At 47.0% G+C, this 23,575-nt stretch overlaps 1 protein-coding gene, 1 non-coding gene and 1 pseudogene across 5 annotated transcripts in view; 1 reads left to right on the top strand and 2 right to left on the bottom strand.

Annotated features, from left to right (window-relative positions):
* The window catches only part of Dop1b (DOP1 leucine zipper like protein B), a 112,803-nt gene that overhangs the window by 33,151 nt on the left and 56,077 nt on the right, over positions 1-23,575 (bottom strand). For all 4 annotated transcript variants that reach the window (XR_007110173.1, XM_047563824.1, XM_047563825.1 and 1 more), the window contains 8 exons: positions 21,949-22,101; positions 21,186-21,286; positions 20,359-20,549; positions 13,442-15,062; positions 12,748-12,859; positions 11,857-12,045; positions 7,436-7,558; positions 5,236-5,370 (listed from right to left, as the gene is read on the bottom strand). Coding sequence is in view for 3 of the 4 variants with exons in the window: in XM_047563824.1 (XP_047419780.1) it covers positions 5,236-5,370; positions 7,436-7,558; positions 11,857-12,045; positions 12,748-12,859; positions 13,442-15,062; positions 20,359-20,549; positions 21,186-21,286; positions 21,949-22,101 (2,625 nt within the window). In the remaining variant the exon portion in view is untranslated. The remainder of the gene's footprint in view (positions 1-5,235; positions 5,371-7,435; positions 7,559-11,856; positions 12,046-12,747; positions 12,860-13,441; positions 15,063-20,358; positions 20,550-21,185; positions 21,287-21,948; positions 22,102-23,575) is intronic.
* Positions 5,431-5,504, top strand: Trnat-ugu (transfer RNA threonine (anticodon UGU)). The gene has a single exon. It is a non-coding gene; the product is annotated as a tRNA-Thr (tRNA).
* On the bottom strand, positions 16,843-18,383 carry LOC124992687 (BRCA2 and CDKN1A-interacting protein-like; annotated as a pseudogene).

Raw genomic sequence — 23,575 nt, 5'->3', positions numbered from 1 at the left:
GTGCACCTCCAATAAATACTCATGCAATTGTTGCTGGAGGCGGTAACAATATCCGTGCGACTGTTGCCGCAGGCGGCGACAAAGGAAAATAAGTTTATGATTCTCAAATGATTCAGCTTTTGCTCACCAGTCCCTGAAACTGAGGTAGCAGAGAAGAAATAAAAACATAGGTGGAAGAGATGAAAGGACAAGGAAAACATAACATTAATCTAAAGCCCAGAGCTGAAGTTCCACAGGCCTTTCCTCCCAAGCCGGCTCTTCTAGGCCTGTCACTCCCAAATCTCTGGGAAATCTGTAAAACCTTAGAGTTACTGTAAATACACTCACTTATGAAAATTACCCCGTATACCATTAATTAGCCTACGTAATAAACAGATTACACAAAGAGCCATCTGATATCTTAAGAAAGCTACCCTCTGGGATACTCTCCAATGTCATCTATTGATCAGATAACGGAGATCAGGCCAGCCTAGGATCCCGAGACCAGACTCCTGTGAACTCTCTTTGATCACCAGGTTATGTCCTGCCACATACCCTCCCATGTCCACCCTCACATCATCTTTAAAAAAAGACCTAAGACCCCCAAAGTGTCTCTGACTCTCCATGTGACCATATTCTCATGTGAAGTGTGCCCCTTGCTTTCCCAAATAAGTCTCCCTGCCTCTGACTGACACGTCCTTAAATTCACTTCTGTGACATTTGTCAAGAATCTCACTCATCCTGAGTGGAGGGAGGATCCACCCCGTCTGGGAACTCCTTGAACCTGTGCTGGTGACAATGTTCCCTTAATATCTAAAAAAGATTCCTTCTTTTTTCTTTTCTTCTTTTTATTTATTTTATTTGTCTTTTTGTTTAATTAGACAGCAGAATGTTGATTCATTGTACACAAATGAAGCACAACTACTCATTTCTCTGGTTGTCCATGACGCAGTCACACCGTTCATATGATCATATAAGTACCTAGGGTAATGATGTCAATCTCAGTCCACCATCTTTCCCACTCCCCTGCCCCCTTTCCTCTCCTCACTCCCCTCTGCCCAATCCAAAGTTCCTCCATTCATCCCCTGCCCCACCCAATGGATCAGCATCTGCATATCAGAAAAAATATTTGGCCTTTGGTTTTTTGGGATTGGCTTATTGCACATAGCATAATATTCTCCAACTCCATTGAATGGGGTTGAACGTGGGGCCTCACAACTGCTAGACAAGCACTCTGAACTGAGCTAAACCCCCAGCGCCGAACTGTGTATTTTTATGTATTTTGCCATGGTAAAATAGTGTTATTCTTACAGATTTTTGAACAACAATGCACATGGTAAAAATGTTTTATTGCATGAAAAGGAAATCTGGCCTGGGATGTGGCTCGGTGCTAGAGTGCTTGCCTAGCATGCGCAAGGCCTTTATGCAAATGCCATAATTTTATTCTCCTTTAAGACTGAGTACTATTCTGTTATGTGTATTCCACAGTTTTTTGATCCATCCATTTATTGAAGGGCATCTAGGTTGGTTCCACAGCTTAGCTATTGTGAATTGAGCTGCTGTAAACATTGATGTTGGGCTGGGGTTGTGGCTCAGTGGTAGAGCACTTGCCTAGCATTTGTGTGAGGCATTGGGTTTTATTCTCAGCAGAATAAAAATTAAATAAAGATATTGTGTCCATCTACAACTAAAAATATAGAAAGAATAAACTTTGATGTGGCTGCATCGCTGTAGTATGCAAATTTTAAGTCTTTTGGGTACAGACTGAGGAGTGGGATAACTGGGTCAAATGGTGGGTCCATTCCAAGTTTTCTAAGGAATCTCCACACTGTTTTCCAGAGTGGTTACACTAATTTGCATTCCCAACAGCAATGTATGAGTGTACCTTTTTCCCCATGTCCTCACCAAAATTTATTGTTGCTTGTATTGCCATTCTGACTGGAGTGAGATGATGTTTTAGAGTAGCTTTGATTTGCCAAAAACAGAAGAGAAAAGATAGCCTCTTCAATGAATGGTGCTGGGAAAACTGGAAATCCATATGTGACAAAATGTAATTAAATCCCTTTCATCCTGCATAAAACTCAATTCAAAGTGGATCAAGGACCTAGGGATAAGACCAGAGAGACCCTGAACCTAATAGAAGAAAAAGCAGGCCCAAATCTTCATCATCTTGGCTTAGGACCTGACTTCCTTAACAAGACTTCCAAAGCACAAGAAATAAAATCAAGAATCAATAAATGGAATGGATCCAAACTAAAAAACTTCTTCTTAGCAAAGAAAGCAATCAATAATGTGAAAAGACAGCCTACTGAGTGGGAGAAAATCTTTTCCACATGCACATCAGATACAGCACTAAGGTCCAGGATATATAAAGAACTCAAAAAATTTACCACCAAAAAAAACACAAATAACTCAGTCAATAATTGGGTTAAGGAACTGAACAGACACTTCAAAGAAGAAGACATACAATCAATCAACAAATATATGAAAATGTGTTCAATATCTCTCTTTCTCTTTCTTTCTCTCTCTTTCCTTCCTCTCTCTCTTCCTCCCCCCTTCCCTCTTCTCTATTTTTTTTTTTTTTTTTTTTAAGTAGAGCAGATGATTTAACTAAGGGTCTTGCGCATGCTAGGCAAGCACTCTAGCACTGAGCCTCGTCCCAGGCCAGATTTCCTTTTCATACAATAAAACATTTTTACCATGTGCACTGTTGTTCAAAAATCTGTAAGAATAACACTATTTTACCATGCAAAATACATAAAAATACACAGTTCGGCGCTAGGGGTTTAGCTCAGTTCAGAGTGCTTGTCCAGCAATTACGAGGCCCCAGGTTCAACCCTATTCAACAGCGATGAGTAAATTCGCGCTGCTGGGCAGCCATCACCACCCCCCTCCTCCAGAATGCTCGCACCTCCCAAATCTGCATCGTGTCTGCGAGTCTGTCTACTCTAGACACTTCATGGAAGAACCATACAGTGTCTGTCCCCTTGTGACTGCCATGCTGTACCCAACACAGCATCCTCAAGGGTCATCCACGCTGTAGCGTGTGTGAGGCTGTCCTTCCTCTCTTAGGCTGGGTGCCTTTACATGCAGGAATACACCTCATTTTGTTGACGCATTCATCTGCTGATATATACTTGGGTTGTTTCTTCCTTTTAGCTCTTGTAAATAATACTGATGTGCTCATTGTTATTTAAATATCTGTAGGAGTAATACTATATGTATGTATGTATTTATTCATTTATTTATTTGATACTGGGGATTGAATTCAGGGGCACTCAACCACTGAGCCATATCCCCAGGCTATTTTTGTATTTTATTTAGAGGCAGGGTTTCACTGAGTTGCATGTGGCCTTGCCAAGTTGCTGAGGCTGGCTTTGAACTTGCAATCCTCCTGCCTCAGCCTCCTGAGTTACTGGGGGTATAGGTGTGGTCACCACACCAGGCACAGTCCCCCCCCCCCTCTCTCTCTCTCTATATATATATATTTTTTTTTTTTTTTTTTCTTTTTTGCGGTGCTAGGGATTGAACCCAGGGCCTCGTGCCTTCAAGGTAAGCACTCTACCAATTGAGCTATCTTTCCAGCCACAGTCCTATATTTTTAAATATCACTTTCCATTGTATTACTTTCGTTTAGGAGATTCTCCTTAAAATTTTGCTAACTACAATTTTAAATTATTTGATAGAATGCATTTATTTCAAAATTGAGTTATTTCAAGACATTTACATGAAATATCTAGAGTAGCAGAACTCCTTTACTTCAAGGTTGAAATGAATCCTTGGTTTCTATCAAATTTATTATCGAAGAGCCAAACAGCTTCTACACTTTCAGTGAAGAGTTCTGCTTTGGTTATACAAAAACTTCTAAGGGTCTAGAAATATCAACCTTCGATGTCTGTCCTGTGTAAAAGGGAAAAAGGTCTCAATATAACACGGAGCCCTAGGTCCTGTGCAGAAGTGGAGCAGAGCAAACATGGGGCGCCACAGTTCGAGAGCACCCTGCTGGTGCCTCCCGCCTCACTGCGCCACACAAACCTCCTCCTTCTCTTGAGTGTGGAGCATGAGATACTCCTCCAGGTCCCTCCCTGACCAAGCCTTGACCTTGGCTTACAGACCACAGCCTGCCTGCTCTGTATCTCCACTCCCAGGGGCACCCCTGCCCTCCAACCCAGTAATTCCAGCTACTCAGAGGCTGAGGAAGGAAGATGGCAATTCTAGGCTAGCCTCGGAATTTAGCAAGAACCCGTTTCAAAATACAACAACAAAAAGGGCTGGGATGTAGCTGAGCGGCAGAGTGCTTGCCTAGCAGGCCTGAGGCCCTGGCCCTGGGCCCTATCCCACGTACGGCCACACAAAAGAGCTTCTAGCCTAGGGAACTTCCTCCAGCCCCCACACTAGGAGACCTGGGCAAATGCAAACACACACCAGTAGTTTCTAGCAGTACAAGGTGGAGTCCCTTAGTCCCATTCCGCCTCCAAGGCCCTGCTGGGCAAACTCAAGGTTACCAGAGGAATTCACCCGCTCCTGGCCACGCCTGACTATAGGATCCTTACCTCCCTTTCTCAGAACATTTATTTATAAAAAGCTCCTGATTACACGTGCTTCCCCTGTCCCTTCGAGACGCCCATCCTTCTCCTACAAAACAGGAGTTCTTTCTCAAGGACCTTGGCATCATCCCTTTGGAGTATAATGGCCAAAAAGGTCACGGCCTTCGGCTCCCAGTCTCTGTGGAGGGTAGAAGCCTACCCACCCTGAGCACCCGTCAGCAAACCCAGCAAACCCTGATCCGTCAGTTGCTCAGTCCTCGCTGCTCTTCTGTAACATCCACCTCCCCGACTCTGCCTGAGCCCGCTGTCTCCCACCCTCCTCGCTGCTTCTCCCTTCAGTTCTTGCTACGCAAACCTTCCCTATGCAGCAGTTACCGAACAACACCTGCCCACACCACCTCTGACCAGCGGCTGACTTTGTTTATCTCTGTTGTCGCCTGTTAGGCTGTAAGTTGCTTGAGGCAGGTGACATCTCCCTTTTCTAAAGACTTTGTTCCCTGTGGTGCCCAGAAAGTGCCAAGAATCTGAGCACCAGGTAGTGTGCCCTGCAGCAGGGACTCAAAGACACAGCCCGAGCGCATCTGCCGCCTCCTTAAAGCAGGACACCTCCACGGCACGTTCCTCCTGAACACTGTTGCTGGGAAGCGGCTTTAGGAAGACCATGCATCTGCAGATGCCCTGGGCGCCACGCGGGTCCTGGGGTCCTCACCTCGTCCCCTTTGATCGGCAGTGGCCTCTTCACCACCTCCTTCACCAGGTGCAGCACTGTGTCTGTCTGCAGGGTGCTGAGTGCACAAATCAAGTCCACCAGGGTGAGCTGGGACGCACTTGCCACTGGGACTATCTGCACAGAAAAAAAGAATTCCTTGGAAGTTTGAGAGAAAACAAAAATAAATGAGAGGGCTGGGGAGATAGCTCAGTCGGTAGAGTGCTTGCCTTGTAAGCACGAGGCCCTGGGTTCGATCCCCAGCACCCCAAAAAAAAAATAATAAATAAATAAATAAATGACACCAAAAAGTATGTTATGGTCGCTGTTCCCGAGAGAGAAATCCGCTTTAACCGTCTGACGGACAGTTCCTGTTGTACTGGGTAAGGGCTTCATCGAGGGAAGAGTGAGGGAGCACTCAGCCCCAGGAGCATTCACCGCGGCACGAGTTGGGGTAAAAGCTGGGTGCTGGGGACAACATTGTGAAGTCTGAAACGAGAAAGCATTCTGGGGCCGAGGGTGTCTGGAAACAGACTGAATTTGCCCCCAGAACCCGAAATGGAGAATGGCCTTCTTGTGCTGAGAGTGGAGACGAGGGAGGCTGTGACCCTCTCCCAACTCTTTCTCCAATCTATCCCTTCATCTCTAACAGCCTCTCTTTTGGTATTTTAAGTTCTAAAGAAAGAACTTAACTCAGTGATATTTTCTCTTCTCCTCAGTTAAAAATATAATGTGTTGTGCTGGCTGTGGCGGAACACACCTGTAATCCCAGCTGCTCAGGAGGCTGAAGGCAGGAGGATCACAAGTTCAAAGCTAGCCTCAGCAACTTGGCGAGGCCCTAAGCAACTTAGTGAGACCAGTCTCTAAATATAGAAAGGGCCAGGGATGTGGCTCAGAGTCTATGTGCGCCCCTGGGTTCAATCCCCAGTGCCCAAACAAAACAAAACATGTTTATCTAAAAGGGTGATACAAGCCGAGGTACACGCCTGTAATCCCAGTGGCTCGGGAGGCTAAAGCAGGATCATTACAAGTTCAAAGCCAGCCTCAGTAACTTTGCAAGACCCTAAACAACTCAGTGAGACCCTGTTTCAAAATAAAAAAATTAAAAGGGCTGGGGATGTGGCTCAGTGGTTAAGCATCCCTGTGTTCAATTCCTGTTACCAAAAAATAAATAAAAGGGCAACAGAGGTACTGGCCCCATAAGTCCTGGCTCTTCTTATGGTAAAGAACCTGTAAGGCACCCCACAGGTGCTAAGGAGGGTGCCTAGGTCCCAACTGCTGGCTCCTCCTCAGAGCAGGAGCCCGCCCTGACCAGGAGGCAGGCACACTGTGGGGTTTCCAGGAGGAGGGACCTACACCTCTGAGGAGGTTCCAGGTAGAACAAAGACTGCTGGTGTTGTAGAAGGTAAACCGAGTTCTGGAGGACTTCCTGACCCATGAGTCCATGGACAAAATGCAAACAGAAGTTATCTTGGGTATAGTGACATGACTTCATTTTTCTCTACTGTTTGGACAAGTGTTATTTTCACACATTAAATATGTGGTGAGATGTCACTAGGATTGAGGGAATGACCCACAGGGAGGACAAGGAACCATTTCTTAAGCCAGGTGGCAGGTTGATGGGTGGTTTTAAAATTCCATAAAACGTACCTGTTATGGAAAGTAGAGGGGGAACTATTAGAGAACAGGCCAGGGGCCAGGGGAGTAGGGAGAGGACGGTGGCAGGCAGGGGTAGGCCATGACCGAAGTATATGCTACAATGAACCTCTTTCCATATAATTGATATGCGCTAATAAAAAAGTACGTATTGTCCAGACCCTTGTAGGTATGTCAGAAACCAGAAGGCGGGGATGGGACCCCACCTCTCCACCCAACCCATGTTGAGATGTGCATGTATTAACTGATGCGTTACAAATGGCGAAGTTAACTCAACGATTCCCCATTTGACTTGCAACGTCGCCTGTGATTCCAACAACCCTCCAGTGTTTCTTTTTTGGTATTGAGGACTGAACTCGGGGACACTCTAACCCACCAGCCTTTTTTATTTTAAGACAGGGTCTCATTAAGTTGTTCAGACTGGCTTTGAACTTGAGGTCCTCCTGCCTCAGCCTTCTCAGTGCTGGGAGTACAAGCATGACCAGCGCTCCCCGTCCGCAGCTGCTGCTGCGTGGAGGAAGTGCACTCCTTCCACAGTTAACGCTACCTTTGTCTTGCTGTGCCGCTGAGCCTTCTTTCTGTTCCATACGGCTGCAACCGCTGCTGTTAGCTGAACCCCCAGGGGGGCTGTCAAGGGGTTTAAGAAGTCCAAAATTTTTTGTCTTATGGTCTAGAAAATAGAAAAAAAAAAAGTTACTGCAGAATAATAGCAGGGCTCCAATGTAAGGTGCATTTGGCCACCACCTACTGTAAGCAATGAGAGCAGGACCTGTCACACGAGTGCCCCAACACCATCCCGAGCACCCCATGGCTGGGTGGATCCAGGAAGAAGAGGATCAGGAGCCCCCTTCCAAGGAAAAGGATGTATGATGGGGTTATGCCTCCCACAGAGGGAAGGCTCAATGCATGGCCAGGGTGGAGGGACATGGCCAGCTGAGTTGAGCTGAGGTGATCAGGAGCCTCAGGAGATGATGAACATGCCCCAGTTGTCAGTCAAGGGCCATCTTATTTTTACTTTTTCGTGGTGCTGGAGATGGACTCCAAGGCCCTGTGCATGCGAGGCAAGGGCTGCGCCACTGAGTCGCACCTGCACCCCTGGCGAGTCTTGAAGAAATCATGCAAAGCTTCCACAGACATTAAGAGGAACCCAGGAGGCCAGGCCAGCACTTTGCACCTAGGAACCTGCAGCCTGAGCTGGTCTCCTGCAGCTGGGACTGGCTTACGGCCACGTGGAAAGCTGATTTCTTCACTTCTAGAAATAAGGGCCATTGAATCAACTGCATTATTAACATAGTTTAAAATACACTGTGACTTAGCCCTGGATGTCACCCAGTTCCCTCCCTTTGGTCCTCCTGAGCTGCCAGGTACCCAGCTCTGCAAACCTGCGGAGCTCCTGCTCCACCCTCGACAACTCCCACCTGGGGTCTCTGCTCAGCCACTCTGCCTGGGAACTCAAGACCAAGTCCTGTTCCTGTTACACACTGTCACAGCACCCTGCCTCTCCTTGAAGTGCTTCCCTTCATCACCAGTCCTTGCCTCTGCCACAAGGACAGGGACCTCATATCTCCTCCACCTGCAAAACAGGGCTTGGCTCACAGCAGAGGCAGAGAAGTGATTCCTGGGTGCCGACTGTGAACTTTCTGACCAGGTTTACTTCACATCAGACACCACTGAGCCTGGCACAGAGCTGTCCTCTCCATTGTAGCAGGCTTCTTCTCTAGAAAGACCACTGGGAGCCCCACGCCACTGCCCTGGGTGCTTCAGGGAGGTGGAAGCTAAGTATTCAATAAGAGGATCCACGATGGCAGACTAGAGGGAAGCTGCGTTCCTTGTCACTCTGTAACTTAGGTTTCAAGCAGAGGATATCTGTTTCTCAGTGAGTCAGTCTTTGCTGCTTATCGATCCCCTACTGTTTACCCCATTTGTCTACTGTGATCACCTGCAGTCTGCCAGCATATTGACTACTTCTAAAATTTTTATCTATTTTTATTTATTTATTTATTTTTTGCGGTGCTGGGGATTTGAACCCAGGGCCTGTGCTTGCAAGGCAAGCACTCTACCAAATGAACTATATCCCCAGCCCTCGACTACTTTTTGAATGAAGATTGCTCACTACTGCCTATCATCCGCCATTTGCCTGCCTATTGCTTGCCCATCGCCTGCCTTTCACCTAACCACCACCCACTGCCCAAGGTCCACCTGCTGATCATCCACCAGTAGACCGACTGCAGACCGCCAGTCGATTGCCAGCTGCCTGCTGTTGACCGGAAGTTCACTATCACAGAACCTGTTACACGTGGTTATGTGTGGCTGCCGCCATTTTGAGACAACAGCCAGGACTTGTAGGATCCCCGGCTGGACTACTGAGCCTCATCTCCAAGACCCCTCAGCCCAAACATCCACACCCTGCTTCCAGGATCCCCAGCCGACCATACCCACACCCCGAGCTGCAGCTCCCCATTTGCCAACACATTTGGAAACCAGAGTGGCCATCTTGGATTACCCTGCAAGCGGTAGCTCTCATCGTTAGGTGGGGCAAATCCCATCCTGAGGCACCTGCTGGAGACTTGTCATTGTCAGGCACCTTTCATGCATCAGGCTACTGAAGACTGGGAGGTTTGAATTCTATATGACTGTTACAGTGTAGTTTTTTAAATTTTTTTTTCTTTTTTTTTTTTTCTCCTTTTTTGAAAAAATTTAAGTTTTTATTTCTTTATTTTTTTTGCCCTATTTTCCTTTTGTTTACCTGTTTCCTCAGAATCTCTTTCTCCCTTTTCTCATGCTAACAACCAACTTCTTTTGATTACACTTTCACTCTTTGTACAATCTAGAACTTCTATATACTCTTTTCCTATCCCACTAACAGTTACATTCTACACCCCTCCCCGTTCTCTTTGTCCTCCATTAGAAACTGCAGACTTAATTGCAAACCTTTTTGTTATACTATACATAATAATTGAACTCATTCTGTTTATTATGACAATATTGTTAATGTCCTCATAGGGGCTATTTGGTTTAGGGTTGCATATTGTCTGTACTGGGTGCTGCTAATATTGATCTCCCCCTTAAAGAAGAGGTTTTGGAAACCTATAGGGTCACTATAAGCCTATAGTGGGGAAACTGCAATACCCCAGATCTGCACTGCTAGAGAGGAAAATATGTGAACAACATGAAAAAACAAGGGAAGAAAACGATCCAAACAAACCTAGATTCTATATTAATAGGATCCAGTGACAGCATGGTAGAAGAAAAGTCAGAAGAGGAGTTCAGAATATACATAATGAAAATAATTTGAGAAATAAAGAATGAGATAAGAGAGCAAATGCAGGCAATGAATGATCACTCCAATAAGCAGTTGAAAGAGCAACTGTAGGAAGCAAAAGATCATTTCAACAGATAGAGATTCTCAAAAAAAAAACAAAACCCAAACAAATCCTTGAAATGAAGGAAACAATAAACTAAATACAAAACTCAATGGAAAGCATCACCAACAGACTAAATCATGTGGAAGACAGAACCTCAGACAATGAAGACAAAATATTTAATCTTGAAAATAAAGTTGCCCAGAGAAGATGGTAAGAAATCACAAACAGAATCTCCAAGAACTATGGGACATCATGAAAAGACCAAATTTAAGAATTATTGGGATTGAGGAAGGCACAGAGATACAAACCAAAGGAATGAACAACCTGTTCAATGAAATAATATCAGAAAATCTCCCAACCTGAAGAATGAAGTGGAAAATCAAATACAAGAGTCTTACAGAACACCGAATGCACGAAATCACAACAGATCCACACCAAGGCACATTATAATGAAAATGCCTAACATACAAAAAAAAGATGGGATTTTGAAGACTGTGAGAGAAAAGCATCAGATTACATATGGGGGAAACCAATATGGATATCAGATTTCTCAGCCCAGACTCTAAAAGATAAAAGGGCCTGGAACAACATATTTCAAGCTCTGAAAGAACATGGTTGCCAACCAAGAATCCTATATCCAGCAAAATTAACCTTCAGATTTGAAGACAAAATCCTTCCATGATAAACAAAGTTAAAAGAATTTACAAATAGAAAGCCTGCACTACAGAATATTCTCAGCAAAATATTCCATGAGGAGGAAATGAAAAACAATAATGTAGGTCAGCAAAGGGAGGAGCTATATATTCAGTAAGTATTTGGCATTACTGTCATTAATCTTTCTACTGGCTCAAGAGACAGGACACTAACCTTAGCCTCATCTTACAGATGAAGAAAATGAGGCTCAGACAGGCCAAGTGCAAAGGGTTTTTGAACCTTTTAGGACAGGTTCCTATGGTAGCTTGAACTATGGCAGAATTTCCCTATAGGGCAGTCAATCAACAGACCATCCTGGATCCTGTGCATCGTGGCACCTAAATGTAGTAATGCAGGATGGAAGAACTCCCAAGTGCTATGTGAAGGCAGAGGCCACGAGTGGACCTGGGGCACTAGATGGACAGTAGACAATTCTGAGCCACCACACATAGTAACGGAGGTGACCAGAGGCCAGGATATGTGCTTGGACAGAGATGGGAAAACCCAGGGAGAATATGCTGTAACTGTTTTGGGTTGTGTGTTCCCAATTTAATTAGAAAAACTCAAAGCAACCTGATGCGTGCATGTTTCAAAGGTACTGCTAAGAGTTGAGCACAGAAAGAAGCAATGATTAACAGAAATTCCTTAGAGACACAGTGAGTACTTGAATACTCCAGTCTTCAACAAAAGAAAAAAAAAGTATTTAAAAAAAAAAAAAAAAGGTGAAGCCCCTCACACACCCCTAAGCCATGCATACTCATAAACAGTGGAGACGCACACTTCCGGCATCCCCCGGATCTCCTGGCGTACATTTGCATGGTTATCTGTGTACAGCTGCCTATACATAAGTCTTCCTTGTAGGCCAATACAAGACAAAGCAAGCCATCATGGAGAAAGGCCTCTTTCTTACTTTGGTGGTTTTAAAGTAAACCGAAGAGGATCCCTTTGTGGCTCCCAGGAGATCCACAGGTCTCTTCTGAGTCTCCTCCTTCCTGAGAACATTCCAGAGAAGGGCCATGGTGTTCACGACTCGAGGCAGCTCTTCCAAAATGGCGTTTCTGGCATTTCTCAAGCTGGCGGGATCGCTGGCCACCGTGGTCTGTGAGTCAGAAGGGAAACGTGAGACTCGCCCCCGCAGGGAAGTTTTCCTTTCCTGGGACAGAGCTGCTGTTGGGTATGGTGGACCACTGGCCTCTTCCAGGCAAGCCCACATGCGTGGTCTGGAAGCAGTAAGCTTCCCTACACCAGACCACGCTTGGCTTCTTTCAAAGAGGGACAACTGGGAGGCCAACGCTACAAATTACATACTTCAAATCATTCAACCAAAGCGGGGGAGGTTGTCTAAGACTTAATACCAGTGAGGGCAGCGAAACGGTTACAGTATCTTGCAGCTTAGATTTCAAGAACACTATTACAGCAACTAAAAAAATACGTTAAAAATACATTTATAAGCCTAAAATCAAACTAGTGGCTTTACGCTTTATCCCATACAGTAACTGATGGAACAACGGGTAGGGGCTGAAGAAGCCCATGCATGGGGGAGCCAGCAAGTCCCCAGTCACATCACATCACTTACATGCCACATACACGCTTGCATCACTTACATGCGTGCATCTGCTCACACTGGCACCACGTGCAAGCATTTGCATACATATCTGCATCACACACATAATCTGCACGCACATCTGCATGACTTACACATGTACACTCACATACATTTAACTAAAATGAAACAGTCATAACCATAATGAAGACAAAACAACATGTGAAAACTGCCTTGAATTTAGGGGGGAAAATGTACCTTTTTGCTTTGGTTGGGTTGTTCCAAAAGACAAAAATGACTAATGGTTGTCAGGCCTTCCAAAAGAGTCAGTGGATAATCCGGAGAAATGTTTTCCTTCTTGGAGGTTGCACTTTGGTGAAGAAACAAGAAACCAGTTTTGAAAACTTTTAAGAATGAGGCCATAAAGGTTTTAATCCTATGTATAAACACGACAGCCAGAGAGATGTTACTACGTTAAGTGAACCCAGACTCTCTCAGTGAAATACCGTCATTAAGAATGATATGCGGGGCTGGGGAGATAGCTCAGCTGGTAGAGAGCTTTCCTCGAAAGCACAAGGCCCTGAGTTCGATCCCCAGTACCAAAAAAAAAAAAAAAAAAAAAAGAATGATATGCATCTTTGGTACTATTTTACATTCAGCTATTTGAAAAATGGTTTAAAGTGTCTTAGGGTTTCTATGAAGACAATTCATATTTTAATCTGTTTTGCAAAAATGACAGAGAGTAACTGACTTGCCCAGCAATGCTGAGCTAGCCTGGGTGGCTGCAGGGAATTAAAGATGAAGGATCTGCACACTCAGTTCCTTGCCACCCCTCTTGACAACACTCAAAAGGCTTTGGATTAAGTTGACTTATGCTCAACTGGCATCCTTAGCAAACTGTCCATTACGGAACCATCGTCAGAGCAGTAAGATGCCTTGGAGTTAAACATACCTGATGGAGAGCTTCGCGGATTCGCTTTCATATTGCTTGACCAGCTCATCTAAGTTTTTGCAAATCTGGACAATGAAGGGTGTCACGGTCCATCCCAGGGACTTTCCAAAGTAAGGCAAGGAATGTGTGACCAGGCTCACCCAGGCGGGGTGCATGCCGTAGCCGTAGGCAGGCTGCAGGCCTCTCACCACTGCTGAGACCAGCAGGCCCTGGGAGGTGAGGGGGTGCGGCTGCACGTACTGCATGGCGCCGATGGCCTGCTGGAAGTTCAGGGCCCTCTGCCACTCCCGGGACAGGTTGGGCTGGCCTTCGGCCTCCTCCGGGCCCTGGCCCAGGCGGTGCTCCAGGACGATGAGCGCCTGCAGCAGCTTGAGTAGCTCGATCTGCAGAGGGTGTTCACTCCAGATCTGGTCCTGCCCCAGGTTGATGAGACTCTCCTCGAAGAGGCTGTCCTCCAGCAGGGCCCTGCCCCGGTCAGTGGCCAGCCCGTAGCGCTTCTGGCTGGTGTACATGGACGCTGACAGGGAGAGCAGGACAAACTCCTGGACCTTGCACCTCTGCAGGAGGCTGTGGATGAAGTCCACGTTCTTCCCATCTGAGGACTTGGCCACCGAGACCAGCTGTGTCATTATTCTAATCAGAACCTCAACGCTTTTGACCTGCACGTCGCGGTTGCCGAGGATGTCTCGGTGGGAGACCTTCAGGTAGCAGGGGTAGTAGGACCGCAGGAAGCTCAGGCAGAGGTAGGTGAGGAGCTCGATCAGCAGAGAGTGGGGGCACACGTTGGGGGCCTGGGTCTGGAGCTTTCCGTAGAAACTCTGGCCAATGAGGGCCTCCTGGTGGCGAGTGAGGAGGTTGGAGATGAGGTTGAGGTGTGCCGTGGAGCTGGTGTCCATGCTGGTCTTGGACACGGCCTGGATAAACTCCTTTGGATTGGTTTTGAGCACGGCCTCCAACACGGAGAAGGCGTACAGGACCCTCCGGGAGTCGTAGGGCTGCAGGTAGAGCAGGATGTGCTTAAACAAGGCTTCGAGCGTCTCCTGCCGCTCCCTCTGCTGCTTCAGCAGCCGAGATGTGGTCAGGGCCTGCAGCTCCAGGTCCGCCTCCTCATCGCTGGAGAAGGACTCTGAGGCCTGGGTCTTGTCCGAGTCTGCCCGCACCAGGCTCAGTTTGGCATTGGACTTGAAGCTCTCTGGCTGGAAGGCTGCCAGCAAGGCCGAGCGCTTGGGGTACACCCTGCCCCCCACAGAGATTGGTGCACAGCAGCTCTCCTCGTGGCTCAGCTCCTGTGGGTCGTGGGAGGGGGACGAGAAGGTGGACGTGTTCTCGCTGTCCGTGTGGCCGGAGCTCGTGTCTGCAGACTCCGTGTGCTCGCTGCTGTCCGGGGCGCCAGGGCCTGTCCTGTCAGGGAGGTCCACGTAGTACGGCAGGTCTTCGCTCAGCTCGCTTCTCGGTGGGCACTGCTCCGGCTCCTTCTCCACTTCGGCCCAGATGGCTTCTCGATCAACTGTGGTGAACTGGCTCAGAGGCAGGTGTTCTTCAGAGGCTTCCTGAAGCTCGGGCGCCCCGCATGTCTCTTTGAAAGAGGGTTTCTTTCTGTTAAACCAGCGATGCAAATCTTCTGGAAATTTCAAAATGACACATGACTTTAGAACACAAGGGTTAGCGATGATAAATTTGCCCTCGGGCAGTTTTTGTCTTAAAGTCAGAAAGACCAATATTAATCAAGTCCCCACATCAAATATACCACCACCGTCTAGATTACAGTACAGACAAACCACAGGTGAAAGAAAGCAGACAGGTTTTGTTTTGTTTCTACGTTCAAGGGACTGGACAATTTTGTTAATATCACCATAAAAAATTTAAGTTATCACAACTTTTGGGGGATGGCAATTTGAAAAAAATACCTATGATTTGTCCCAGGAAGTCTCTTTCCAGAAAAGTATCCTACAGAAATGTCAGCAGGTTTCAAAGCTATGAGAGTAAGGGTGTTCAGTGAAACGCCACTGAAGATACACTGGAATGCAAACTGAAGATCCACAGAGAAGGGCGCAATGAACAAACTGGGCACATGCAGGCAAGAGATGACTGCTCCCAGGCAGGCGCAGGGGCGCACACCTATAATCCCAGCATCTCGGAGGCCAGCCTCAGCAACTGGGTGAGGCCCTTGGCAACTTACTGAGACCCTGTTCCAAAAAATAAAAAGCACTGGGATGTGGGGCTCAGGGTTAAGTGCCCCTGGGTTCACTCACCAGTTCTAAAAGAAAAAACCAAAAACCACATTCCATTTTTTAATTAAAAGTTTTCAGGGATAGAGAGTGAACCCAGGGTCGTGCACATGCTAGGCAAGCACTCTAACACTGAGCTACCCAGCCGCCCGAACATTCATTTATATATACTGATGTGAGAAATGTGCAGGACACACAACGGGAAAATCAAGATGCAGAACAGTCTGTCAAGGGCCTTTGGGGATAGCATCTGTCACAGCATGAGAGACGGAGAGAGAATATCTGCCACACCTTTAGCACCACCAGCTCTGTCAACTGGTACTGCCAGGGACTTCCATTTGTGCTTTTACTTCTTTAGTTTTCTAATTTAAAAAAATAAGCACACTGGCAATTCCTATAATCAAAATACACAGTACTTCTAAATATTCAATTCTCTATGAATTCTGGGGATTGAACCCAGGGATTCACCCATGCTAGGCAAGTGCTCTACCACTAAGCTACATCCTCAGTCCTTTTTATTAATATTTTTTTCAGTTTTATTTTGAGACAGTCTTGCTAAATTGCCCAGGTTAGATTGCAAGTTTTGAACTTGGATCAGTCTCCCAAGTAGCTGGAATTAAACGTGTACACCATGATGTCTAGCAATAAACTGGATTTTTTTTTTTTTTTTTTTGCATTGAGAACTAAACCCAGGAATGCTTTATCACTGAGCTGCATCCCCAGGCCTTTTTATTTATTTTTTTTTTTTGAGACAAGATCTCACTAAGTTGCTGAGGCTGGCCTGGAACTTGCAATCCTCCTGCCTCAGCCTCCCAAGTCACCTGGATTACAGTTGTGTGCACCACACCCAGCCTGGTGCCAAACATTTTCAATAAGCGGCTTTCAACAAATCTATGCCATGAACACAAGCAAGACTAAGAAAGGAGTAAGAGTGAGACGGAAACCCATGAGCCACTGGAAGGACACAGTAATATTCTAAAAATAAACTTCTATAGGATTATGTAGGTGAGATTGGGGTGGGGAGTGCACTTCTGGTTTTTTTTTTTTTTTTTAAATAAAAAAATAGGAGTTTTATTATTGAATTCTTCAAATTACTACTCCATGTTTTCCTTCTTGGTAGAAGTCTGCCTTTTTTTTTTATCATTTAATTTATTTACTTACATGCAGTGCTGAGGATCAAACCCAGGGCCTCACACATGCCAGGCAAATGCTTACCACTGAGCCACACGCCCAGTCCCCTTGACCAAAAAAAAGATATTTTGTAAATATGTCATAGATATGTGGAAAAGAACCCTACTTTTGTAGAAGACTTAAATCTGACTAAAGTCATGAGTTTTTCAGTAAATCTCCACTGGGTTTCTGGTACTTTTACACAAATAAGCCCATCACAGTTCATGAACAACGGGCTGGCTAGACAGACAGGTGTTCTTTCAGTTTGTCCAGATTTTGCTCATCCTGCTGTCTGGAATTAACATCATGGTCCAAAAGGATTCCATTAGTATATCATCAAAGACCACCTGCCTCGCAGGCAGGCTGCTGTCCTGCACTGGGACGGCCTTCTCATGGAAAACGCTCTCTCTGCATTTGCAAACACTGGTTCGTCCTCCTGGTCACTCCATCTCCTTTTGGAATTGGCTTTTCCTGCTTCCACAAGTGTCTTGCTCATCAGGAGAAGGAGCACTTCACACACAGCTGATTCGTTTTGAGCGACCCTGCCAGTTCTTTCTGCAACTGCTGGTGCGTGGCACCGGGATCTGAGGAGACGGGGTGGTGCCATTTCAGAGCCTGTCTGGCTGTCCGACCACGCTCTTTTCACAGAAGCTTAGAACCAACTCTCCACTTTGCTCAGCACACTGGGTACCCTTTCAGTTAAATTTAAAAGGCTGTGAAACCAAACACTTCATCTCCAGCCACCTCGTCATCGCTGTCTTCTGAAACATCTGTTTGCTCGGTCACTCTCCCAATGTGTTCTGTTGAATGAAGAGATCTTAGTTCTGCAGCGCTCACAGGAGCCTTTAGGAAAAGCTGCTCTAGGAATTTCGTACTTCCGTCAAATCATTATCTGCGACGGAATAAGCTTCACCTCCTCGACTATGACTTCAATGTCGTCATCCTCTTCTTCATTTCTGTCCTCCTCATCTTCATCCTCGTCCGACTCCATCCTCTCCTTCCTGCTCGCTCCATTTGGCTGGGGCTCTCTGCGCCTTTGGTTTCTCGCAGGGAAAGAGAAGACGGAGCAAAGGCGTCCTGCTGGACAGGAGGCAGATCACTCAGGCTCCTGCAGCTGGTCGGCAGAAAACAGAGCGAGGCAGCAGCGAGGCAGCACCGGGAGGCTTCGAAAGCCACACCAGTGTGCCGCCAGGACATGTCTCTTAAAAAGACAAACACTGAACAATGGAGTGGTTGTGAACTATAGCCCAACTTTTAAGAAGGTGCTTAGCTTATACTTTCAGTTTCCCTTTCTTAGAATGTGGAATAATTATAAATGTCTCCTCTTTGAGAAGGCAGGCAGCTTTCCTTTCCAAAGGAAACCAGAGCTTACAGTTCAGGTAAAGACCCTGCAAGGAGAGGAGGCCATCTCCCCCAAATCACTCACCTAGGGGAGGGGTTGCTCCTCCCTGACAAGTACTTCTGGACCAGCGGATCCCACAACCAGTGAGCTACACAAATGACTCAGGGCTCCAAGCCATCCTTGGAAAACTGCAAAGTCTAAACTGCAACTAATGAGCAAGTAATGTTAGTTCACAAACTGTGAAGCACCAATCACTGAAGTTTAATGGAGTGGCTAGATTTAATAAGTTTCCTTTTCTTTCCTTAGTCCTATGTATATTCTTTTAAATTTGTGTTAAAAATGTTTCTGGGAAAAAAAAAAAAGTTTCTAAGTCGGGCACAGTGGTACATGCCTGTGATCCCAGAGACTCCAGAGGCTGAGGCAGGAGGATTGCAATTTTGAAGCCAGTCTTGGCAACTTATTGAAACTCTGTCTCAAAATAAATAGCAAAAGTAGAAAAGGGTTGGGGATGTAGCTCAGTGGTACAGTGCTTGTCTAGCATGCATGAGGCCCTGGGTTCAATCCTCACTACTAGAAAACAAAGAAAGAAAAAAGACTCTACAATGCATCTGTAAGTTCTGTGAACAACAAGGTGCATTATGTCTGCCTTTCTGATATCTGATCAACAGAATAATAGCTGCAAGCACCTTAAGAGAACAGTCAGGAAAAACCCATTTACTTGGAGTTGAAGGTTCACAATAAGATACTTTCATGGATAAAGTACAACTGACCAGATCACACTTAGACATTTTCAGCCACTCATACCTGGCCACCTAACTATCCCACCCCCTGAAGCCAGCGGTGGATCCGGCCAAAGGGCTACCCAGTGCATGCACGCCTCACCTGCACCCAGAGACACAGTTGTGAGTTGGCCAAGCAGTGCAGATGCGGCTCTGGAGACACACTCTCCTTTCTTACCTTAGATACATTTGAATTATTTTCTCTAGTGAAAGAATCAAGAATCCCTATTATTATTGAAATGTGAGTCACTAATTTTTTTCATTGACAAATAACAAGTATATATATTTATGTGATATAATGTATTGTTTTCATGTATGTATATGGAATTACTAAACTAAACTAATTAACATATCTCACCGCACATCTTATTTTTTTTTTTTTGTGACGAGAGATTTTAAATCTATTCCCATAGAGGCTGGAGGGGACATGAGGAAATAGAGATGTTAGTCAAAGGGTATGGGGTTAGTTTTGCAGGGGAGTAAGTTATGGTGAACTTTTGCACAGCATAGTGACCACAATTAATAGCAACATACTGTATAATCTGCATTTTCCGTCCAGTACTGGGGATTGAAACCAGGGCCTTACACATGCTAGGCAAGCCCCCTACCACTGAATTATATCCCCAACCCTTTTATTAAATTTTGAGACAGGCTCTAAGTTGCCGATGCTGGCCTCAAACAAGGATCCTCCCGACTCAGCCTCATGTATCTGAGATTATTGGCATGTGCCACTGACATCTGGATCCCAATTTTCCTTTTTTGATAATAAAATAATCTGGTTTCTCAGTGAAAACAGTATTCCCATTGTTACAGTTTAGATGTGTGGTGTCCCCCGGAAGCTGATGTGTAAACAATGCAAGAGAGTTTAGAAGTGAAATGACTGGACTCTGAGAACCTTAACCTAGTCAGTGCATTGATCCCTGCTCGGGATTAACTGGGAGGTAACCGTAGGCAGGAGGTGTGGCTGGAGGAGGTGGATCACGGGGACGGGTGAGCCTGTGGGGTGTATATTTTGTCTGTGGTGAGGAGCTCACCATGCCCTGAGCGACTTTCTTCCTCCACACCCTTCTGCCTCACCTCAGGCCCAGGACAATGGAGCTGGCAATCTATGGACTGAGACCTTGAAACCATGAGCACTGAATAGATTTTCCTCCTCTAGAACTGTTCTTGTCAGGTCTTTTGGTCACAGCAATGAAAAAACCAACTAGAACACACACTAACTAGTAGTTCGAAATTCTAGTTCTCATGGTTCTTAGACTGTCCAAGTCCCCTTAAGTTTACAAGGTATTTTCACACTGTCTGAATCTAGCAAAGCCGCCAAGCGGTTCTAAGTCCCTAGCCTGTGACAACAGGCAGCCGAGCCCTCCCTCGTGCCCGGCCCCTGCGCAGCCCGCTCACCGGCTGAGTTCTCCTGCTTGAGGCAGTGGATGGAGGTCCTCTGGGTTTTGGGCTGCAGCAGCAGCAGGAGCACTGGTTCCAGGATGCGCGCCACGTCCCCCAGGGAGAGCGCACGCACCAGCCAGCCTTGGGCCGCCGCGCTGATGGCGCCGTCCGTGCAGGCCAGGCTGTCCAGCACAACGAACAAGGACCTGCAGGCAGGGGCAACACCACCAAGTCCACACCCTGCTGCCCTGCCTGCCAGTCCTGGCGCGCACGGTGGGCACCTGCTGTCAACCACAGGGTCACCTGCCCCAGGAAGTTTCAGCAAGCTGGACTCGGACCCAGGCAGAGGAGGATAAGGAGTGCAACCTTGGTTTCCCCTTGGAATGACGGGGAGAGCTCCTAACACCCAGGCCTCAGCCATGCCGGGTGCCAGTCTGCACTTCAGACAGTGGGGTGCCTGAAAAAAGCAAAGTGGAGCAGAGTGTGCTGCGCTACACTCACGCCTGACGGTGGTCGAGGGCTCCAGGGTAGCGCATCCCAGGAGAGGTCTGGGCCTTTGCAGCTTCTAGAAAGCCCTCTCATGGGGGCCAGTTGGAAAAGCCCCCCAGGTGACTCAGGTGTGCGGAGCTTCCGCATCCCCACTAAATCAAGAAAATTCCTGACATGTGCTCACGTTTCCAGGCTAACTTCCCTCAGAGGCCATGGGCACCGTGTGCAGGGGCACAGCTCACGTGCAGGGTCACAGCTCACGTGCAGGGGTTCCACTCTCAGCTTCCCCCCACCTCCCCAGCCCCGCACACTGACCAGAGCCTCTGAGTTTCCGAGGCAAATCACCGCCTCACCTATCAAAGGAGCGATTGTGAGACGTTACTCGGCTGCCTTGGATCTCTCTTGTCAGGTGCCAGATCACGGAAAACCTAAACAGGGCTTCCAACCTTGTTCCCTTGATGAGAAAATAAACGAGAGTGAGGAGCTTGGATGCATAAACAAATGCTGTCTTCAGCCACAGTGAATTCCATTTCAGTAACAAATGGGCACCTTGTCACCGCCAAGGGACTGTTTTCATGCGGGACTTGGCCAGTGGGAAGGGGGAAACCTGCACCCTCCCGCTCTTCCTGCTGTGTGCTGAAGCGCACATTCTAGACTCCGCCTGAGTCGGTGTCTGGGTAACTCCCGAGAACTGTGGTCCAAGGACCATGCAGACTGCCAGACCGCAGCCTCCTCACGCCCCGGGGAAATGCCAGGCCCGGGGCCTTAAGGACCGAGGATGCACACCAACCCTTATTGAGTTCTAAAAGGATGACACATTCCTGCACCTGCCCGTTTTGGCCAACAGCCCCAGAAGCCCTGCAAGCCCTGCTGGCAGCTGGAGTGGACCTCCTGGTGGGCCTTCACAGATGAGGACACAAACCTCACTGTTAGGACTCTAAAGGGGGCTCAAGCTCCCAGAGATCCTCCAGGCCTGGAGCTCTGGGACGGCTCTGCTCAGGAATCAGGAGTCCACTGAGGCCCGGAAAGGCTTCGCCTGGGTGTCTGTGAATCTGACTTGGGCACGTAGAGCGGGGTGCCCAGCAGCGGGTGGTGGCAGGCTGGGTGGAAGCTCACCTTGTCGGGGTCCAGGAGGGCGTGGCAGATGATGTCCTCGCAGATGTTGGCCGTGGGGGCCAGGCAGTGCAGCCGGTAGAAGAGCTCCACACAGGTGATGTGATGCTCCCGCGTCTCTTTGTTGAGCTGATTCCAAAGCACGCGAGCCACCCTCTGGACGAGGAAAAGGCGACAGGCTGTGTGAACACAGGCAACCCCTGGGCCTTTCCGTCAGCCCATTCCCAGCCCCACGAGCTGGCTCTTACCTACGTTGGCTAAGTGTTCTGAAATCCTTAACACCCAGATGCACGCTGCCCACACAGAGCAAAGCCAATACCCACCAGGAGGCATCCAGGCAACAGGCAGAATTATGGTTAAATCTGGAGGTTTCTGACTGGCTAAAAGTACTGCTGCTCTTGTCTGGACATCGATGCCACTTTCAGGAAGGGACTCAATCAGAGGCGAGATCTGAAGAGTTGGAGCTTTTCAGTAAGCACATACCAAGACGCAGTCTGTGCCAGCACTTGGCAAGTCAAAGACAAACCCTCTAGGGAGTCCAGTGGCTTTGAAGAGATGACCAGGATGGCCCGGTCTGCAGCTGGACACAGAGCACGTCACCATCTCGGGGGTGGGCTCCAACCAGCCCCAAGCAGCACTGGGAAAGAGTCGCAGCTTGCCAGAGCTGACACAAGTGTCCACCCCTTCTGAGCATGGGAGCCTGCCTCAGTGTCAGTACCAAACTGCACCCCAAATTCAGCTGTCCATCTCTCCAGCACTGATCTTAGCTTTTTAAAAGCAGGGGGTCTCCAAGTAGTTGCAGTCCCCTGCAGGGCCTGGTCCCTACTCACAGGAGGGCATTCTTCCAGGTCATGGCAAGTTCCGATTTTGCAGACTGTACTATTCTAGGCACACTTTAGATCACCTGACTGTTTTTGGTTCAAGTATTTCTATTTGACAAAACTGTCTTCCCTGAACAAATGAGCCCTTAACCATTATTTCCTTATTTTTTCTCCAAGGGAAAGTAATTTCCAATGATCAAGTTACAATGAACCTTGGAAGACTTTCTGATTAAGCAAAGGAATCTCACCCCTCCTTCTAGCCCTTATGGCAAATGCATGTATAAAATATTGTTTCTGGAAGATTTAAGAATATTTATTTTTGAACAAAGTTGAAAACAAATACTTGATGGCTGGCAAACAAATACATGTATAAAAATAAGCTGCAAGGAAATGAAAATTTTGTGTATCGATCTAACACAAATCATACGTAAAACAGAAATCTCACTATACTAGTTCCTGAAAATTTTGAGGGGAATTTTTTTCTTTTCCAGTACTGGAGAATTGAACTCAGGGTTGCTCTACCACTGAGCTATGTCCCCAGCCCTTTTTTTTTTTTTTAATTTTGAGACAGGGTCTTGCTAAATTGCTGAGGTTACTCTTGAATTGTGATCCTCCTGCCTCAGCTGCCTAAGCAGCTGGGATTATAGGGTTACACCACCATGCCTGACAAAGGGAAAATATGATCTTGAAATAGAAAAGTGCAGAAAACAATGTTAACACCAGCCCTGGGCATTACAGATTTGGCATATAGAGAAGAGGTGGCACAGACCCAGGATCCTCATTCCGTCCAATAAGATGAACCAGTGGGA

Source organism: Sciurus carolinensis, chromosome 9 (assembly GCF_902686445.1).
Source record: "Sciurus carolinensis chromosome 9, mSciCar1.2, whole genome shotgun sequence".
Taxonomy (NCBI): domain Eukaryota; kingdom Metazoa; phylum Chordata; class Mammalia; order Rodentia; family Sciuridae; genus Sciurus; species Sciurus carolinensis.
Note: the sequence above shows the minus strand (reverse complement) of the source record. Positions and strands in the feature narration are given on the sequence as shown.